This window comes from Cyprinus carpio, chromosome B6 (genome assembly GCF_018340385.1).
Source record: "Cyprinus carpio isolate SPL01 chromosome B6, ASM1834038v1, whole genome shotgun sequence".
Taxonomy (NCBI): domain Eukaryota; kingdom Metazoa; phylum Chordata; class Actinopteri; order Cypriniformes; family Cyprinidae; genus Cyprinus; species Cyprinus carpio.
Window position 1 is genome coordinate 777,350 of NC_056602.1, and position 17,500 is coordinate 794,849.

The window sequence follows — 17,500 nt, forward strand, 5'->3', positions numbered from 1 at the left end:
TTGAATTGAATTAACGCCGAATTTAACTTTTTTCATTAATGAATTTTGCAACACTGACATCGTTATTGAAGTGAACTGAATCAAAACTGGACTGAATTGATCTGAATAATTACACTATGGTCTTCTGTAGGGCTATGAAATAAAATTAAATTTATTTCATAATTGATGAATTTTGCGACACTGATACTGTAACTAAACTGAATTGAACCAACATTTAACTGAACTGAAACAACATGGAATTTAATTGATCTGAATAATGACACTATTGTCTTCTGTAAAGTTTTTTTTAAGCTAAATTGAATTCATCATTTCATAATTGATGAATTTTATAGCATTGACACTGTTACTAAAATGAAATGAACTGAACTGAAATTAATCAATTTTGCAACATTTACATTTATTGAACTGAACTGAATGTTTCATAATTGACGAATTTTGCAACTTTGACAGTCACTAAACTGAACTGAATCAACAATGAACTGAATTAAATGTAGAACTAAAATGTAGAATGCTTCATAACTGATGAATTTAGCAACATTGACACTGTTGAACAGAACTGAATCAACACTGAACAAAATTGTTCTGAATAATGATACTGCCTTCTTCAAAGTAATTTTATAGCTGAATTGAATTTATCATTTCATAAATAATTGATGAATTTTACAAAATTCACAGTTACTGAACTGAATAGAATTTTGCAACTGACAGTAACTAATAACTGAACTGAATCAATGCTGAACTGAATCAATGATGAACTAAAATAATCTGAATATTGACACTGTTGTCTTCTGTAGAGCTGTTTCACAGTTGAATTGAATTCACTGTTTCATCTGATGAATTTTACAATTAATAGTTAACAAAATTGAATCAACAGAACTAAATTGAACTTGTATCAATAAATTTTGCAACACTGACACTGTTCTTGAACTGAATTGAATCAGCACTGAACTGAATTGATCTGAGTCTTCTGTAGAGCTGCTTTACAGCTGATATTAATTGTTTCAAAATGTATGAATGTTGCAACATCAATGCTGTTATTCAACTGAATTGAATGGTTCATAATTGATTAATTTTACAACATTAACATAGTTTTTATTAACACTTTTGCCTGTTTATCACCCTGAAGCTGCTTTGCATCAATCTGCATTGTAGAACTAAATGCGACTGGTCTTGACCTGCGGTTTCTCCCACTGCGTTCGGCTGGACTCGCTGATCTCGAAGTAAACCCTCTCGATTCTCTTGCCGCCGCCCATGATCTCGATGCGGCCCAGGTAGGGCTCGAAATAGTTCACAACGCTCTCGGCCAAGTTCAGGAAGGTGGACAGACGGGAATCGTGAGGCATGTGCTCCGACAGATTGGTGAGAAGAACCGCCACGTTGAAGCCGATGTCCTTGGCGGGTTCGTGGAAGCGCTTGACGAACTCTTCGTAGTTGAACATGTCGTTCTCGTCGGCCTCGGCGCAGGACAGCAGGAACTCGATCTCGGACTGAGAGTACTGCTTCTGGTTCTCCATGGACTTCTGGAACTCCTTCTTGGAGATGACGCCTTTACGGTCGGGGTCGTGCTCCTTGAAGTTCTCCGAGGTGGTCAGATCTTTCAGCTTGAGGAACATGTCGAAGAACTTGAGAATCATCTCCACGTTGCTGGAGGACTCCACCAGAGTGTCCACCATCTGCTTGCCGATGGTCCCGTTCACCACGTTTCCTGCGGGAGAACACTGGAGTTTGATCCAGGATTCGTTGTGATATATGTGTGTCGTTATTTAATGACCGTTCACCCAGAAATGCAAAATCTGTCATCATTTATTCTGCCTCAAATTGTTCCAAACCTGAATTAATTTCTTCTGTTGAACACAAAAGAAGATATTTTGAAGAATGTTGGTTATCAAATGCTTGCTGGTCCCCATTGACTTCTACAGTATGGAAAAAATACTATTGAAGTCAATGACTACCATCAACTGTATTCAAAATATCTTCTTTTGTGTTCAGCAGAAGAAATTAATTCAGGTTTGGAACAATTTGTGGCAGAGTAAATGAATTTAGACAGAATTTGCATTTTTGGGTGAACTGTTCCTTTATTTTCATTAACAGAAACTAAGGAGAAGAATATTTGCTGAAGACCTTTTGACAAAGATTATATGAATTGTCACTTATGCACCACTGTGCCACAATACAAGGATGTTGTTTTAATAGAAAAACATTAATGTAATGTAAACATGTAAACATGAGTTTATATTTCTGATAACTTAATAAATCAGTAAACTAGGTGAGGCCAAACAAAGCATGTGTGTGAGTCGATAATCTCTTCATTTGTGCTTATTGGTGAAAGTGCAATAATTCAATTAGAAAAAAAATATGTAATTTGAAATAGAATAAATACTAACTGAAGAATTAAGCAAGTTGCCAAGGCAATGTTTCTTATTTTTATTTAGTTTAACTAAAATAACTAAAACTGAAATAAAATTGAAATAAAATTTTATTTCATTTTATTAAAACTGAAATTATATGAATCGAATTGATCTGAATAATGACAGTATTGTCTTTTGTAGAGCTGTTTTACAGCTGAAAATGAGTTTGTTGTCAGATGACAACAATCATAAGCAATTGCAATTATAATTTTGGGCAAAATATGTGTGATTATCAGTATAACTATAATGCAGTATGACTAAAATGTGCCTTAGTTTTAATTGATCTTAGAAACTTAGAAATCTTCCATCTTAGAAACATTGCCAAGCTACGAAACATGTTACCTGTTCCTGATGCAGAAAAGCTAGTTCATGCGTTCATGACCTCTAGACTGGACTATTGTAATGCACTGCTAGGTGTTTGTCCTGCATCTTCAATAAACAAGCTACAGGTAGTCCAAAATGCAGCGGCTAGAGTCCTTACCAGGTCAAGAAAATATGATCATATTACCCCAATACTACAGTCCTCTGCACTGGCTACCTATTAAGTTCCGTATCAGTTACAAAATATTACTACTAAGTTATAAGGCCCTTAATGGTTTAGCTCCTGCATACCTAACTAGTCTTCTACCACGCTACAACCCATCACGCTCAAGGTCACAAAACACTGGACTTTTGATAGTACCTAGGATAGCAAAGTCCACTAAAGGAGGCAGAGCTTTTTCACCATTTGGCTCCCAAACTCTGGAATAGCCTTCTTGATAATGTTCGGGGTTCAGACACACTTTCTCTGTTTAAATCTAGAATTAAAAACACACCTCTTTGGCCAAGCATTCAAATAATGCATCTCATAATTTTGGACTGCAGTTATATCTGATCAAATGTGCATTATTATTCTTTAGCTTGGGTTAAACTAATTAATTTTACTTGGCTGGAACAGCAGCTACGCTAATTATGTCTCTATTTTTTCTCTGTAACTAGGATTTACACAAAGCTAACTAGGATTTCCAGTCTGGATCCAGAACACCTGAGAAGAGATGATGCCAACCCCTCAGAGGACCTCAGATGATGCTAACCCAGAGACAACATACAGAACTAACACATTTTTGCTCTAAGTTTGATTGCATAATGGCTGTTAATAGTGTTAATCGTCTGTTTGTTTACGTCTTTTATTGATTTTTCTGAACATTTCTGCCGTATGCACATGAACTGACAGTCACCACTGATGAGCTACTACTAAATATTGTAGAAACTTAATTTTCTGTAAAGTTGCTTTGCAATGATTTGTATCGTAAAAAGCACTATACAAATAAACAAAAAAAAAAACCTGAATTAAATCTAGACTAAAATTCCAAGACTTTTAGTGAGCTAAATCTTGGCAGGTTGACTAAATATGATTGCTAAACGATTACAAAACTAAACAGGAAGCCTAAATTAAAAAACAGCTGACAAAATGAATGTTTGTGCAGCAGAACCTTCCAGCAGTGACAGCATCATGACTATCATGTCCTTCTGCAGATCCATCAGCTCTTTCAGCAGCTCGATCTGACTGGAGTCCTGTGAGGAATCAAGAGAGAAGTTCATTAGCATGATGAAGGGGAGTGACGGAGCATCACAGAGTCGCTGTGATGGTCTGGATGCTTTCATTTACTAAATCATCTTTAATCTGCTAATGCACCATCAAACAACACCAGCTCAAGGTCTCAATCTCATCTCAGCATCAGTGATGGGACTCCAACAGCAGCAGCTGAGACATCTAGTGTTCACGGACACTAGTACAGATAAAACTCAGGCCATTGACAGCTTCAGCTCTCACAGCAGTACTACAGATCAACACAGACAGAAGTAAGAAAGTCAGGATACACAGTGACTGAATAATGCACCTGTGACAGCTTCATCTGCATGTTGGCGAAGACGTGCAGAAATCCAACGACGGCGTCCCAAAGTCTGCTGTGAGCCAAACTCTGCTGGTTCCCGATACACGGACCCTGAATGACACACACGAAATGAAGACAGGAGGACTTCCTATGACTGTTCTCAGATTAATAAAAACAAATTATAAACATACTAAATATATATAAATAAAACAAGATTAATAAAAAGAAATTATAAACATACTAAATATATATTACATAAAATTAAAATAATTGTAAACATGCATACTATACAAAAAATGATATGAAATATATATATATTAAGTTTAGGTCATATGTTTTGAAGGTTTAATGTTTTTAATGTTTTTTATTTTTGTTTTTTTTTGATGATGTATTTTGTGTTTATTTGATCAAAAATACAGAAAAAACAGTAATATTGTGAAATATTATTACAACTCTAAAATAATAGTTTTCTTTTTGAATATACTTTAAAAAAAATGAAATTTATTCCTGTGATGCAAAGCTGAATTTTTCAGCATCATTACTCCACAGCCTTCAGTGTCACAGGTAAACATCCAGAGTCTATCACATGATCATTTAGAAATCATTCTAATATTCTGATTTATTATGAGTGTTGGAAACAGTTCTGCTGTCTAATATATTTGATGAATAAAAGGTTAAAAATAACTTTTTTTTTTATTCAAAATAAAAATAAAAAATTCTAATAATATATGTTTCTAATAATATATTTTTCTTTACTATCACTTTTTTCAATTTAACACATCCTTGCTGAATAAAATTATATGATTTTATTTAAAAAAAAAAAGAAAAAAAAAAATTACTGACCCCAAATTTACTGGCCAGTAGTGTGTATTTTTTATTACAAAATATTTATATTTTAAAAACATAGCTTCTAGGTTTTTTTTTTTTTTTTTTTACTTTTTATTCATCAAAGTATCCTAAATGTGGTATCACATGTTCTGAAAAAATACTAAGCAGCAGAACTGTTTCAAACTTTGATAATGAATCATCATATTAGAATGATTTCTAAAGGATCATGTGATTAATGATCCTAAAAATTCAGCTTTGCATCACAGGGTTTTAAATGATAACTTAAAGTATAATAAATTTAAAAACAATTATTTTAAATTGTAATGGTATATCACAATATGACATTTTTTTCTGTATTTTTGATCAAATAAATGCAGGCTTGATGAGCAGAAGAAACTTCTTTCAAAAACAGTAAAAATAGTAATGTTTCCAAACTTTTGACCTGTACTGTACATATATATATAAATTGACAAAAAAAAATTCAAATAAAAGTGAACCTAAAAATGTTTTAAATGTTGTGTTTTAAAATAAGAAACCACAAGAAACCTTTCAGTAGACAGTATCAAAAAATGAACATCTCCACATTACCTGTATGTATTCAGTGAGCGAGTTGAAGATCTGTTTGGCTACAGCGAGAGCTTTGGAGAAATTCCGCTGACCCGCCTCGTCCATCACGTCTTTACCAGAGTAATACCAGTAAAAATCACTGATTGACTCCTGCAAAACTCAGGACAACATTAATGTTTACCCAGAGTACAAGATTAATAATACAGATCAACATTAACATGCTATGTGGTTATGGTGTTTTCAGGAGTTACTAGGCTGTTGTTATGCAGTTACGTTGTTTCAAGTGGTTACGGAGTTTAGAGTGGTAACTAGGGTGTTGCTATGTGGTTATGGTGCTTTGAGTGGTTACTAGGGCGTTGCTATGCAGTTATGGTGTTTTCAGTGGTTACAGTGTTTTGAGTGGTTACTAGGGTGTTGGTATGTGGTTACCGAGTTTTGAGTGGTTACTAGGGTGTTGCTACGTTGTTTCGAGTGGTTACTAGGGTGTTGCTATGTGGTTACGATGTTTTGAGTGGTTACTAAGGTGTTGCTATGCTGTTATGGTGTTTTCAGGAGTTACTAGGGCGTTGTTATGCAGTAATGTTGTTTCAAGTGGATACAGTGTTTTGAGTGGTTACTAGGGTGTTGGTATGTAGTTACCGAGTTTTGAGTGGTTACTAGGTCCTTGCTATGTGGTTACAATGTTTTGAGTGATTACTAGGGCGTTGCTTTGCAGTTATGGTGTTTTGAGTGGTTATTAGGGCGTTGCTATGTGATTACGGTGTTTTGAGGGGTTACTATGGCATTGCTATGTGGTTACAGTGTTTTGAGGGATGACAAGGGTGTTACTGTGCAGTTTTTTATGTTGTTATTTGGCCATTGCTTTGGTGTTTTGATTGGTTACTAGATAGTTGCTATGTGGTTGCTATGGTATTTGAGTGGTTACTGTTTTTTGTTGGTTACTAGGGCGTTGCTATGCAGTTATGGTGTTTTCAGTGGTTACAGTGTTTTGAGTGGTTACTATGGTGTTGGTATGTGGTTACTGAGTTTTGAGTGGTTACTAGGGTATTGCTATGTTGTTTCGAGTGGTTACTAGGGTGTTGCTATGTGGTTACGATGTTTTGAGTGGTTACTAAGGCGTTGCTATGCTGTTATGGTGTTTTCAGCAGTTACTAGGGTGTTGTTTTGCGGTTATGTTGTTTCAAGTGGTTACAGTGTTTTGAGTGGTTACTATGGCGGTGCTATGTGGTGTTTGGTTGGTTACTATGGCTAGTCGAGTGCAAGGGGTTGCTATGTGGTTATGGTGTTTTGAGTGGTTACTAGGGCATTGCTATGTAGTTATGGAGTTTTGAGTGGTTACTAGGGCATTGCTATATAGTTACGGAGTTTTGAGTGGTTACTTGGGCATTGCTACATAGTTTTGAGTGGTTACTAGGGCATTGCTATGTAGTTATGGAGTTTTGAGTGGCTACTAGGGCATTGCTATGTGGTTATGGTGTTTGGATTGGTTACTTGGGTGTTGCTATGTGGTTAATGTGCTTTGAGGGTTAATTGGGTGATGCAATGTGGTTATGGTGTTTTGAATAGTTATTAGAGCATTGCTATGCGGTTATGGTGTTTGGAGTGGTTACTACGGTTTGCTATGTTGTTAAGGTGTTTTGAGTGGTTATTAGGGCGTTGCTATGTGATTACGGTGTTTTGAGGGATTACAAGTGTGTTACTGTGCAGTTATGGTGTTTTGAGTGGTTACTAGTGCATTGCAATGTGGTTACGGAGTTTAGAGTGGTAACTAGGGTGTTGCTATGTGGTTATGGTGTTTGGAGTGGTAACTAGGGTGTTGCTATGTGGTTATGGTGCTTTGAGTGGTTACTAGGGCGTTGCTATGCAGTTATGGTGTTTTCAGTGGTTACAGTGTTTTTGAGTGGGTTACTAGGGTGTTGGTATGTGGTTATACGAGTTTGAGTGGTTACTAGGGTATTGCTATGTTGTTCGAGTCGAGTGGTTACTAGGGTGTTGCTATGTGGTTACGATGTTTTGTGTTGTGGTTACTAAGGCGTTGCTATGCTGTTATGGTGTTTTCAGCAGTTACTAGGGTGTTGTTTTGCGGTTATGTTGTTTCAAGTGGTTACAGTGTTTTGAGTGGTTACTATGGCGTTGCTATGTGGTTATGGTGTTTTGAGGGGTTACTAGGGTGTTGCTATGCAGTTATGGTATCTTGAGTGGCTACTAGGGCATTGCTATGTAGTTATGGAGTTTTGAGTGGTTACTAGGGCATTGCTACGTAGTTTTGAGTGGTTACTAGGGCATTGCTATGTGGTTATGGTGTTTGGATTGGTTACTAGGGTGTTGCTATGTGGTTAATGTGCTTTGAGGGTTAATTGGGTGATGCAATGTGGTTACGGTGTTTTGAATAGTTATTAGATGCTACGTAGTTTTGAGTGGTTACTAGGGCATTGCTATGTGGTTATGGTGTTTGTTTTGGTTTTTAGGGTGTTTATTTGTTTTTTGGTTTTTTGTTGTGGTTTTTTGGGTTTTGTTGTGTGTGTGTGACAGAGAGAGAGAGAGAGAGAGAAAGACAGGTGTGTGTGTACCTGCAGTCTGAGCAGATAGTCCACTGTGCTGATGATTATATTGACTGTGGTCGTGTTTCCCGTCTGCGTCCTGAGAAAGTTCTGGAAGTCTGAATCACACATGAGCGTCACTTGAGCAGAGGCTCTCACATTTGTGTGGTTCAGATGATCCGTTATTCAGATTTCTTACCGTTATTGTGTCCCTCACACAGGAGCTGCAGGAACCTGAACAGATCTTTGGTGAACTCGTCATTCTGAAGAACTTTAGAGCCTTCAGGGAAACAGAGACACTTCAGATTCCTTCAACAAGATCTGCTTTAACAGATCCACACTTCCACAGAGCTTCTGTCAGCTGGCCGCTCATCAGCATTCAGTGTTAATGGGTTAATTAACTCTTCTACCGTGACATGCTCTGATCCACCTGACATCGTATTTGAGGAGGTTGTCTGATCACGCTCTCCATCAGTATTTGAATACATCACATTGAGCTCAAGCAGAAGAACACAGACTGTAAATAATGATCTGCTCTCAATACATATATCTAAATGTAGAGTGTGTGTTTATGATCGGCAATTTAAAAGATCCATTTTTGTTTAAGAACTAACCTTTTAAGCATATTAACATGTTTATGGTTCTCTGATGTCAGTTAATGGTCACATCACAAGCAAGTAGACCAATAAAATATTGTATCATTTTTTGCATTTTATTTTATTATAAAATTGTTCATTTAACAATAAAAATAAACACCTGCTAATAATTAAATAATATATCTAATTAAAAGGAGTCATTTTAATTTGATGTTTTATTTCATTATTACTAGGTGTTTTTTTATTGTTTTATTTTAAAAATATTCATTTTAATCAGATTTTTTCGTTTTTATTATTATTAGGTGTTTTATTTGGATTGTTTACTTGAAAATTACTTATTTTAATTTGTCTTTTTATTTAATTATTATTGGGCAATTTATTTTGTTTTTTATTTTTAAATTACCCATTTTAATTTGACATTTGTAATTAATAAGTGTTAGTATTTTGATTTCTTTTATCTTACGATTTTTCATTTTAATTGGATATGTTTTATTAATTAGTAAGTGTTTTATTGCGATTTCCTTTATTTTAAAATTATTCATTTGAATTTAACATTTTTATTTAATTATTAGTAGGTGTTTTTTTTTTGACTGTTTTTATTTTGAAACTATTCCTTTTAATTTGACATTTTATTACTTATTAGTAAGTGTTTTGTTGGGATTTCCTTTTTTAAAAATATAAATTTTAATTGAACATTAGTTGTTTTAGTTTGTTTTTATTTTGAAAATGATTCAGTTCAATCTCTTAATTATTAGTGGGTGTTTTATTTTGATTGTTTTCATTTTAAAATTATTTAGGATTTCATCTGCTCCGATCTAGAACAACATATAAACATTTTTAAAGTTTGTTTACAGTGATTTGCCTTTTTTAAACAAAATCATCTAAACATGGAAGGGGTTCATTCGTTAGTTGTGTGAATTTAGCATCATTTGCACACTAAGCACTTATTAAGGACAGGAAGATGAGCGAGAAACAGAGAGAGAGAAACGGACAGAAAGGAGGGACCAGCAGACGTCAGTGGGGTTCACTTCCTGTCACATGACACATGCACTGCATTCATACAGACGGACGGACAGACAGGAGAATCTGAAGCGTGTATTTACCGCGCTCCCTCACGTTGACTGCCACCGATGACAAAAGATGACAAGAAGAAAGAAATCAACATAGAAGAACAGCAGACATAAGAAAAGGAGAAGAGACGGAAACTTCCAGAAGAACCAGAGATACTGACACTGAAACATCACCATCACTTCTGCCTGAATCACACGATTCGTGAATCATGAACCGTACGTGACCGTCAGCCATTCAAAACAAATCAATCAAATCAGCTATACAGAGATATTATATCATATGATTCTAAAGAACAACAGATACAGAAAGAAGGTAAATCATGGTAAATAAGAGTGAAAACTCAAAGCGTGTGTGTGATTGGAATACTGCACCATGCATCTTTCTACTTCAAAATGTAACATTTAATTTGATAAGTTATTTGCTGTTTTTTTTTTTTGTCATTTATTTAGAAATTTACTAGCAATTTCTTTATTTCACACCTTGTTACACTGTAATTATACAGTTAGGTACAGAGTGATATTATTTAACAACATGAACTTACTATAGGCTTAGGATTGGGGTTCAGGGTTATTTGCATGTAATTATGCATCATTTACTTTTATTACTATAAAAAGTACATGTAATATTCAAACATTAAATATTACCGAAAATAGTTTCTATACCTAATTGCATTTGATCAAAATACAGTAAAAACAATAAAAATATTATTACAATCTAAAACAGATGTTTTCTATGTGAATCTCTGTTAAAGTGTAATTTATTTCTATGATGCGCAGCTGTATTTTCAGCATCATTACTCCAGTCTTCATGGTGTCACAACATGATCTTCAGAAATCATTCTAATATGATGATTTGCTGCTCAAGAAACATTTCTGATTATTATCAATGTGAAAAATTAAATATTTTTGTGGAAACTGTGATACATTTTATTTTTCAGGATTCACAGATGAATAGAAAGTTCAAAAGAACAGCCTTTATTTGAAATAATAGAAATCTTCTGTAACATTATAAATGTCTTTACTGGCACTTTTAATCAATTTAATGCGTGCTTGATGACTAAATGTATTAATATATGTGCATGTTGTCTAGTGCATCAGTGATGATCACAGTGCAGTATGTTTATTTTGTAATGATGGTGTTGTTTTTGGTTTTTATATTTTTTTTATCTGTTATTAGTTTGTATATGTGTGTGTGTGTGTTTCTGGAACCTTCCTCAGTCACCATCCCCAAACCCTCGGCCTTATTCTGACGCTCGAACGCGTTCAGATCCAAAACACTGCACAAACACAGACTTCTGTAAGTCGCTTCGGATAAAAGCATCTACTAAATGCATATACGTGTATAACACTGAATCACATTCATTGGCTACATTTACATGCACATCAATATTCCAATGTTAATCTGAATTTGGCAATATTCAGACTCATGTAAATGACACAATCTGATCGCACCATTCATTTAAATGCAGTATACTGATTCCCCAAATTCCATGCATGTGTTAATGGGAAATGTGTTGCAATGAAACACCTTATTAAGAAAACCTCAGACCACATGCTCAGACCACAAGGAATTATGGGTGCTAACAGACAGGGTATTTCGGAGGAGCAACTCACACTAAATGCATTTCTGGAGTGACAAAAGACTTATATTTAAACAGATCTTTTTTTTTTTTAAGAATTATATTTAAAAAACGTATATTATTAATGATTATTATTATATACTGTCTGACCCTTTCAGTTTAGTGTCAGCATTGTTAGTGACAGGCATTTTTGAAGGTGAGAAGTGTTGGTTTCCTAATTAAATTATTAATTAGAAATCAATAGTGAAGTAGTAATCAAACTAATAACTGAGCAAATACATGCCAACTCAAATAACACATTAATAATTAATTAAATCATCAAAATGTACAATTAAAATAATTAAAATAAAATTTAAATTTTTAATTAGTTTAATTAAAATTTTCATTTTTTAATAATTAAAATTTAAATAGTTCAAATTTCATTTCCTAATAATTAAAATACAATTAAAATAAAATAATTTTTGAATTAAATCATACAAATGTACAATATATAATTTTTAAATTAAAATAATCAAAATAAAACACAGTTAAATAGAAAATGTTAAATTAAAAATAATTAGTTAAAATAAAGCATTTTCCTAATATAATTTAAACAAATGAAAATGTTAAATTAAAATAATTTTAAAATAAAATCTTTAAAATAAAGCATTTCCTAATAATTAAATAAAATACAATTAAAATAATTTAAAAATAAAATAATTAAAAAAATAAAAAAATTATGTTTTTAGATAAAAAATGTTAATACAATATATAATTTTAAAATAAAATAATAAAAATCAGAATAAACGAAATATGACATGCATAAATAAAACAATTATGTAATTAGATAAAAAATGTTAAATTATAAAATATACATGCATGCAAACATTGTGTATGTGATTTGATGTGTATGTAAAATGGTTGAGTTGAGTTATAATCACTAGTGAGAGAATCCGTGATCACCTGCACGACTGCATCAGTCCTGACAGACTCTTGAAGAAACCCACATCTCGCTTCTCCTTCAAATAGTCCAGCATTTTCTGTGCCGTAGAAATGATTGTAAATCACTCATGAAACTGTCAGTGACACAGTACCTGAATAGATGTGTTCATGATGACTCCAGTGACGCACCTGCTGGACTGTGATGTTTCCGCCGTTGAGAATGGAGATGCCGAGCTTCAGCGTGAATGTGACCATCGGACCCAAATGACCTGAAACACAATCAAACACACACTCAGTGATGATGATCGCTTAGAGTCCATGTGCGTGTGTGTGTGTGCATGTACCTTTACTAGCGCTGATCATCTGTAAGACCATCTCTGCTGCTCCTCTGTCATGGAGTCGGGCCTGTTGGTACAGAGTCTTCTGCTTCTCCATCTCCTTCTCCTGATCTCACACACACACTCACATCAGGTTCTGAAGGTCTCCACATTCGTCTGATCTAAGTGTCATATTTAGTCTCTGCTCACCTCAAATGTTTTCTCTTTTCCTTCCTCATCCTCTTCCTCATTTTCAGCACAGCTCTACAGATGAAGAACAGCGTCATGCCACAGTTACATGCGTTTACCACACGTGTACCACACATGTAAGTAATTTGTATACTATTCTATGAATATTAACTGATTTTAATGTATATTCATTATATATTATTTTATTTTTTTTTTATTTTGTATTGAGTTTTGTGTTTTGTATATTGATTGATTTGTTTGTGTTTTGTTTGATTTGTTTGTTGATTGAGTAAGCGGGACAGATTGTTTGTTGATTTCATGACACACACACCTTAGCCATCATGTCTGCATATGCGATGTACAGCTGATCCTCCTCTAGAGAGCTGAAACCAGATCACACTCCATATAACACATCAAACAGATCATTACATTTATTCTGACAGAAGAACTAAATATCCTGTTCTCCAGCTCAGACGAGAGTCTGGTGTGTGTGTGTGTATGTGCGCGAGTGTGAGCATGTGTGAACGTGAGTGTGAGTTAGTGTGAATAAGTGCAAGCATGCATGGAGTGTGAGTTAGTGTGAATAAGCGCAAGCATGCTTTCTGTGAGTGCGAGTGTGTGTAAGCGAGTGTTAGTGCGTAAGCGTGCATTAGTGCGAGTGAGCACATGACTGTATGTGAGTGAGTGTGTGAGCATGAGTTAGCATGTAAGCGTGCATTAGTACGAGTGAACGTGAGTGTTAGTGTGTGAGCGTGAGTGAGTGTTAGAGTGTGAGCGTGCATTAGTGCGAGGGAACGTGCGTGAGTGTGTTGAGTGAGTGTTAGTGTGTGAGCGGTACATTAGTGCGATGAATGTGTGAGCATGACGTGTTGTGTTAGTGTGTGAGTGTACATTAGTGCGAGCTGCGAATGAGTGAGTGTGCGAGCATGAGTGAGTGTTAGTGTGTGAGTGTGCATTAGTGCGAGTGATTGTGTGAGCATGAGTGAGTGTTAGTGTGTGAGTGTACATTAGTGCGAGTGTGTGAGCGAGCATGAGTGAGTGTTAGTGTGTGAGTGTGCATTAGTGCGAGTGAATGTGTGAGCATGAGTGAGTGTTAGTGTGTGAGTGTGCATTAGTGCGAGTGATTGTGTGAGCATGATGAGTGTTAGTGTGTGAGTGTACATTAGTGTGAGTGTGTGAGCGAGGCATGAGTGAGTGTTAGTGTGTGAGTGTGATTAGTGCGAGTGAGTGTGTGAGCATGAGTGAGTGTTAGTGTGTGAGTGTGCATTAGTGCGAGTGATTGTGTGAGCATGAGTGAGTGTTAGTGTGTGAGTGTACATTAGTGCGAGTGTGTGAGCGAGCATGAGTGAGTGTTAGTGTGTGAGTGTGCATTAGTGTGAGTGATTGTGTGAGCATGAGTGAGTGTTAGTGTGTGAGTGTGCATTAGTGCGAGTGATTGTGTGAGCATGAGTGAGTGTTAGTGTGTGAGTGTGCATTAGTGCGAGTGATTGTGTGAGCATGAGTGAGTGTTAGTGTGTGAGTGTGCATTAGTGCGAGTGTGTGAGCATGAGTGAGTGTTAGTGTGTGAGTGTGGTTTGGTCGAAGTGAATGTGTGAGCATGAGTGAGTGTTAGTGTGTGAGTGTGCATTAGTGCGAGTGTGTGAGCATTGAGTGCGGAGTGTGTGAGTGTGCATTAGTGAGAGTGTGTGAGCATGAGTGAGTGTTAGTGTGTGAGTGTGCATTAGTGCGAGTGAGTGTGTGAGCATGAGTGAGTGTTAGTGTGTGAGTGTGCATTAGTGCGAGTGAATGTGTGAGCATGAGTGAGTGTTAGTGTGTGAGTGTGCAATAGTACGAGTGAGTGTGTGAGCATGAGTGAGTGTTAGTGTGTGAGTGTGCATTAGTGCGAGTGTGTGAGCATGAGTGAGTATGCATTAGTGCGAGTGAGTGTGTGAGTGGGAATTTACTTTTACTTAATATTCATTTTTTAACCTGTGATACTTTTTTCAGGACTTTTTTTAATATTATAAAGTTGTTTAAAAGTTAAAAATATAGAAATCTTTTTTAACAATATCAATCTTTACTATCACTTTTAATCAATGTAACACCTGTGCTGAATATTACAGTTTTTTCTGTATTTTTGTTTAAATAAATGCAGGCTTGATGAGTATAAGCAGTATAAGCATATGGGGGAGTTATTTGTTTAAATAAATGCAGGCTTGATGAGGCAATTACCCCGCAACATAGGTCAAGAGACTGAGGTTTGTGTGGCAATTACCAGCTCTGCAAATAGTGTGTAGTGCTGCATTTTGGCCTGAGAGAGTGATGTGTGGTGTGTGTGTGTGTGTGTGTGAGTGTGTTCACCTGCATTCTGTCAGTGCGTTGTGACTGAAGTGCAGGATGAGTTGATGAAGAGGGTCCGGCTGAGTGTCTGTGATCTCCTCCTCCTCTTCATCAGTCTTCGTTTTCTACACACACACACACACACAAAACACACACAAACATGAGACACTTCAATCATGTTTAATATCAGCTACATAAACACAGTGATGCTCTATCAGCACATCTCACTTGTCTCTCACAGATCAGCCGTCAGTAAATCCACTCATCTCAGCCTGTATGAGTGACGATCACTGTATCTGTTACCATGGTCCTTTGATATGATTACATGGTACTTCAACAGCATCATACCATAGTACATGGTTTCCCAAACTGGGGTTCATGAGCTCATGAAAACTAATAATTAATAAATTAATTAATTAATAAAAAACATACAATTAAAATAAAAAATATATTTTTTTAAATTTATTTTAATTGTACATTTATGATTTAATTATTAGCAAGTGTTTTATTTTGATTGTTTCAATCAAAGCAATTCAAATAAAACACCTACAAAAAACATATTATGTTTATTTGTTTATTTGCATTTTATGTGATCATTAAGACCTTAAACATGCAAATAATGTCTTGTTAAAAATCGAAATATTCACTTAAAAATCTCAAAGGGACTTCAAGTGAATATTCTGGGTCAGATGGGTTCAGCTGAACGTTGTGTACGTGTGAAATGACAGTCATGCAGTCATGGTTCTGTCCTTCATGCGGTGAGAGTTAGTGATGATCACCTGAGCTGCTTTCAGCAGGTAAAGCATTAATGCACTGAACAGAACCAGCATGCATTAGTGCAGGAAATAAAGACCTGAACAGGAAAAGGAAACACCACCGTTTGAATCTCTGGAGTGTTTATGGATAGAGCATCCCATTACTTCTATGCCATTTTGTAGTATAATAAGTGCGACCAGTGTGCTCACACTGACAATAAAAATAAAAAAATTGGATGGAAACTTTCTAACTTAAAGTTGAAGTTAAATAAATGCTAATTTTATGAACAAAAAAAACTAATAAAAATGGTAAAAGCACTTAACAAAATTATTAAAACAAACTAAAAGCCAACTGCAATATAAAAAAATACTGTAATACTACGTATATAAATAATAATAATAATAATAATAAAAACTGCTTTAAATACCTGGATGATACACTCCTGATAAAAAAAAAAAAAAAAAAAATGGTGAATATTGTGTAATTAACAAATTTAAAATAAAAACTAATAAAAAATAAAACACAACTTAAAAATGTACAATTAAAATGCTTTTATTTATTTCAATTGTACATTGATTATGACCTACTAATAATTAAACGTAAAATAAAAAATACATAATTATAAAATAAAAATAATCAAAACTTTCAAATCTCAACTTTCAAAAAAAAAAAAAAAAGATCAAATATTTTCTGTCATCAGCGCATATCTACTTTATTGAGTCGTCTTTTAGCAGTAGCTGCGCTCAGAGCTACAGACAGAAAACTGGCGTTTGGCTTCACAGGGTCCAGTGTGGAAACCAGCGGCTCACCTCAGACCAGATCATTACTTACTGCCAGATCCTGCACTAGCTTCTCCTCAAACGAGTACATCTCTGCCTCGATCCAGAGCCGCTGGTAGCCCGTGAGGAACAGGTTAATAGAGCGATGCCTGAGACGGGAGACGGGAGAGAGCAGACACGGTTAGCAGGGAGCAGCCTGGGAAACAGGAAGTGCTGGAGGGTTAGTGAGTCAGTTAGTTAGTTAGTTAGTTAGTTAGTTAGGGTTCATCTGACTGCTCATCCAAACCATGGCTCAGGAAGGCGAGTTTGAGAGAGCAAAGCGAGCATTTTCTGAGCGTTACGTTACCGTCAGCACAGCCAGCAGACCATCACGGTCAGAACTCGCCTGAATTCTGCCCAGCCAAAAGTGACAGTACGAATTCAGGAAGTAATTATTAATTGTGTGCCTGAGAACAGGGACATGATGAGGAAAGGAAACAAGAGACAAGAAATAATAGCACATCCTACAAATCAAACTACTGATCTGAAATCAGTATTAGAGTACTGTACTCGCTTATTAGGAAAAATCATGACGTTCTTCAGTGTAGAGCTACTGAGCACACAAAACTGCCTGACCATATGAGATAAAACAACTAAAACAAATAAACAAATATAGTTTTTATTTTTAATAATATCTTTTTTATTTTTAACAATTTATATGTAAATATAAAAAATAAATTAAATTATATATGCATGCACATACAGACAAATATATAT

General features: G+C 35.3%; 1 protein-coding gene across 1 annotated transcript in view; it reads right to left on the reverse strand.

The window, feature by feature from the left end:
* Positions 1–17,500, reverse strand: part of LOC109086031 (ryanodine receptor 3-like) — a 68,848-nt gene that overhangs the window by 13,637 nt on the left and 37,711 nt on the right. Inside the window, 15 exon segments of the mRNA XM_042725202.1 lie at positions 1,176–1,705; positions 3,881–3,962; positions 4,289–4,393; positions 5,699–5,827; positions 8,248–8,336; positions 8,417–8,497; positions 9,917–9,934; positions 11,087–11,160; positions 12,406–12,482; positions 12,574–12,653; positions 12,729–12,828; positions 12,912–12,965; positions 13,222–13,273; positions 15,231–15,334; positions 17,091–17,190. Of these exon segments, the coding sequence (XP_042581136.1) occupies positions 1,176–1,705; positions 3,881–3,962; positions 4,289–4,393; positions 5,699–5,827; positions 8,248–8,336; positions 8,417–8,497; positions 9,917–9,934; positions 11,087–11,160; positions 12,406–12,482; positions 12,574–12,653; positions 12,729–12,828; positions 12,912–12,965; positions 13,222–13,273; positions 15,231–15,334; positions 17,091–17,190 (1,675 nt within the window).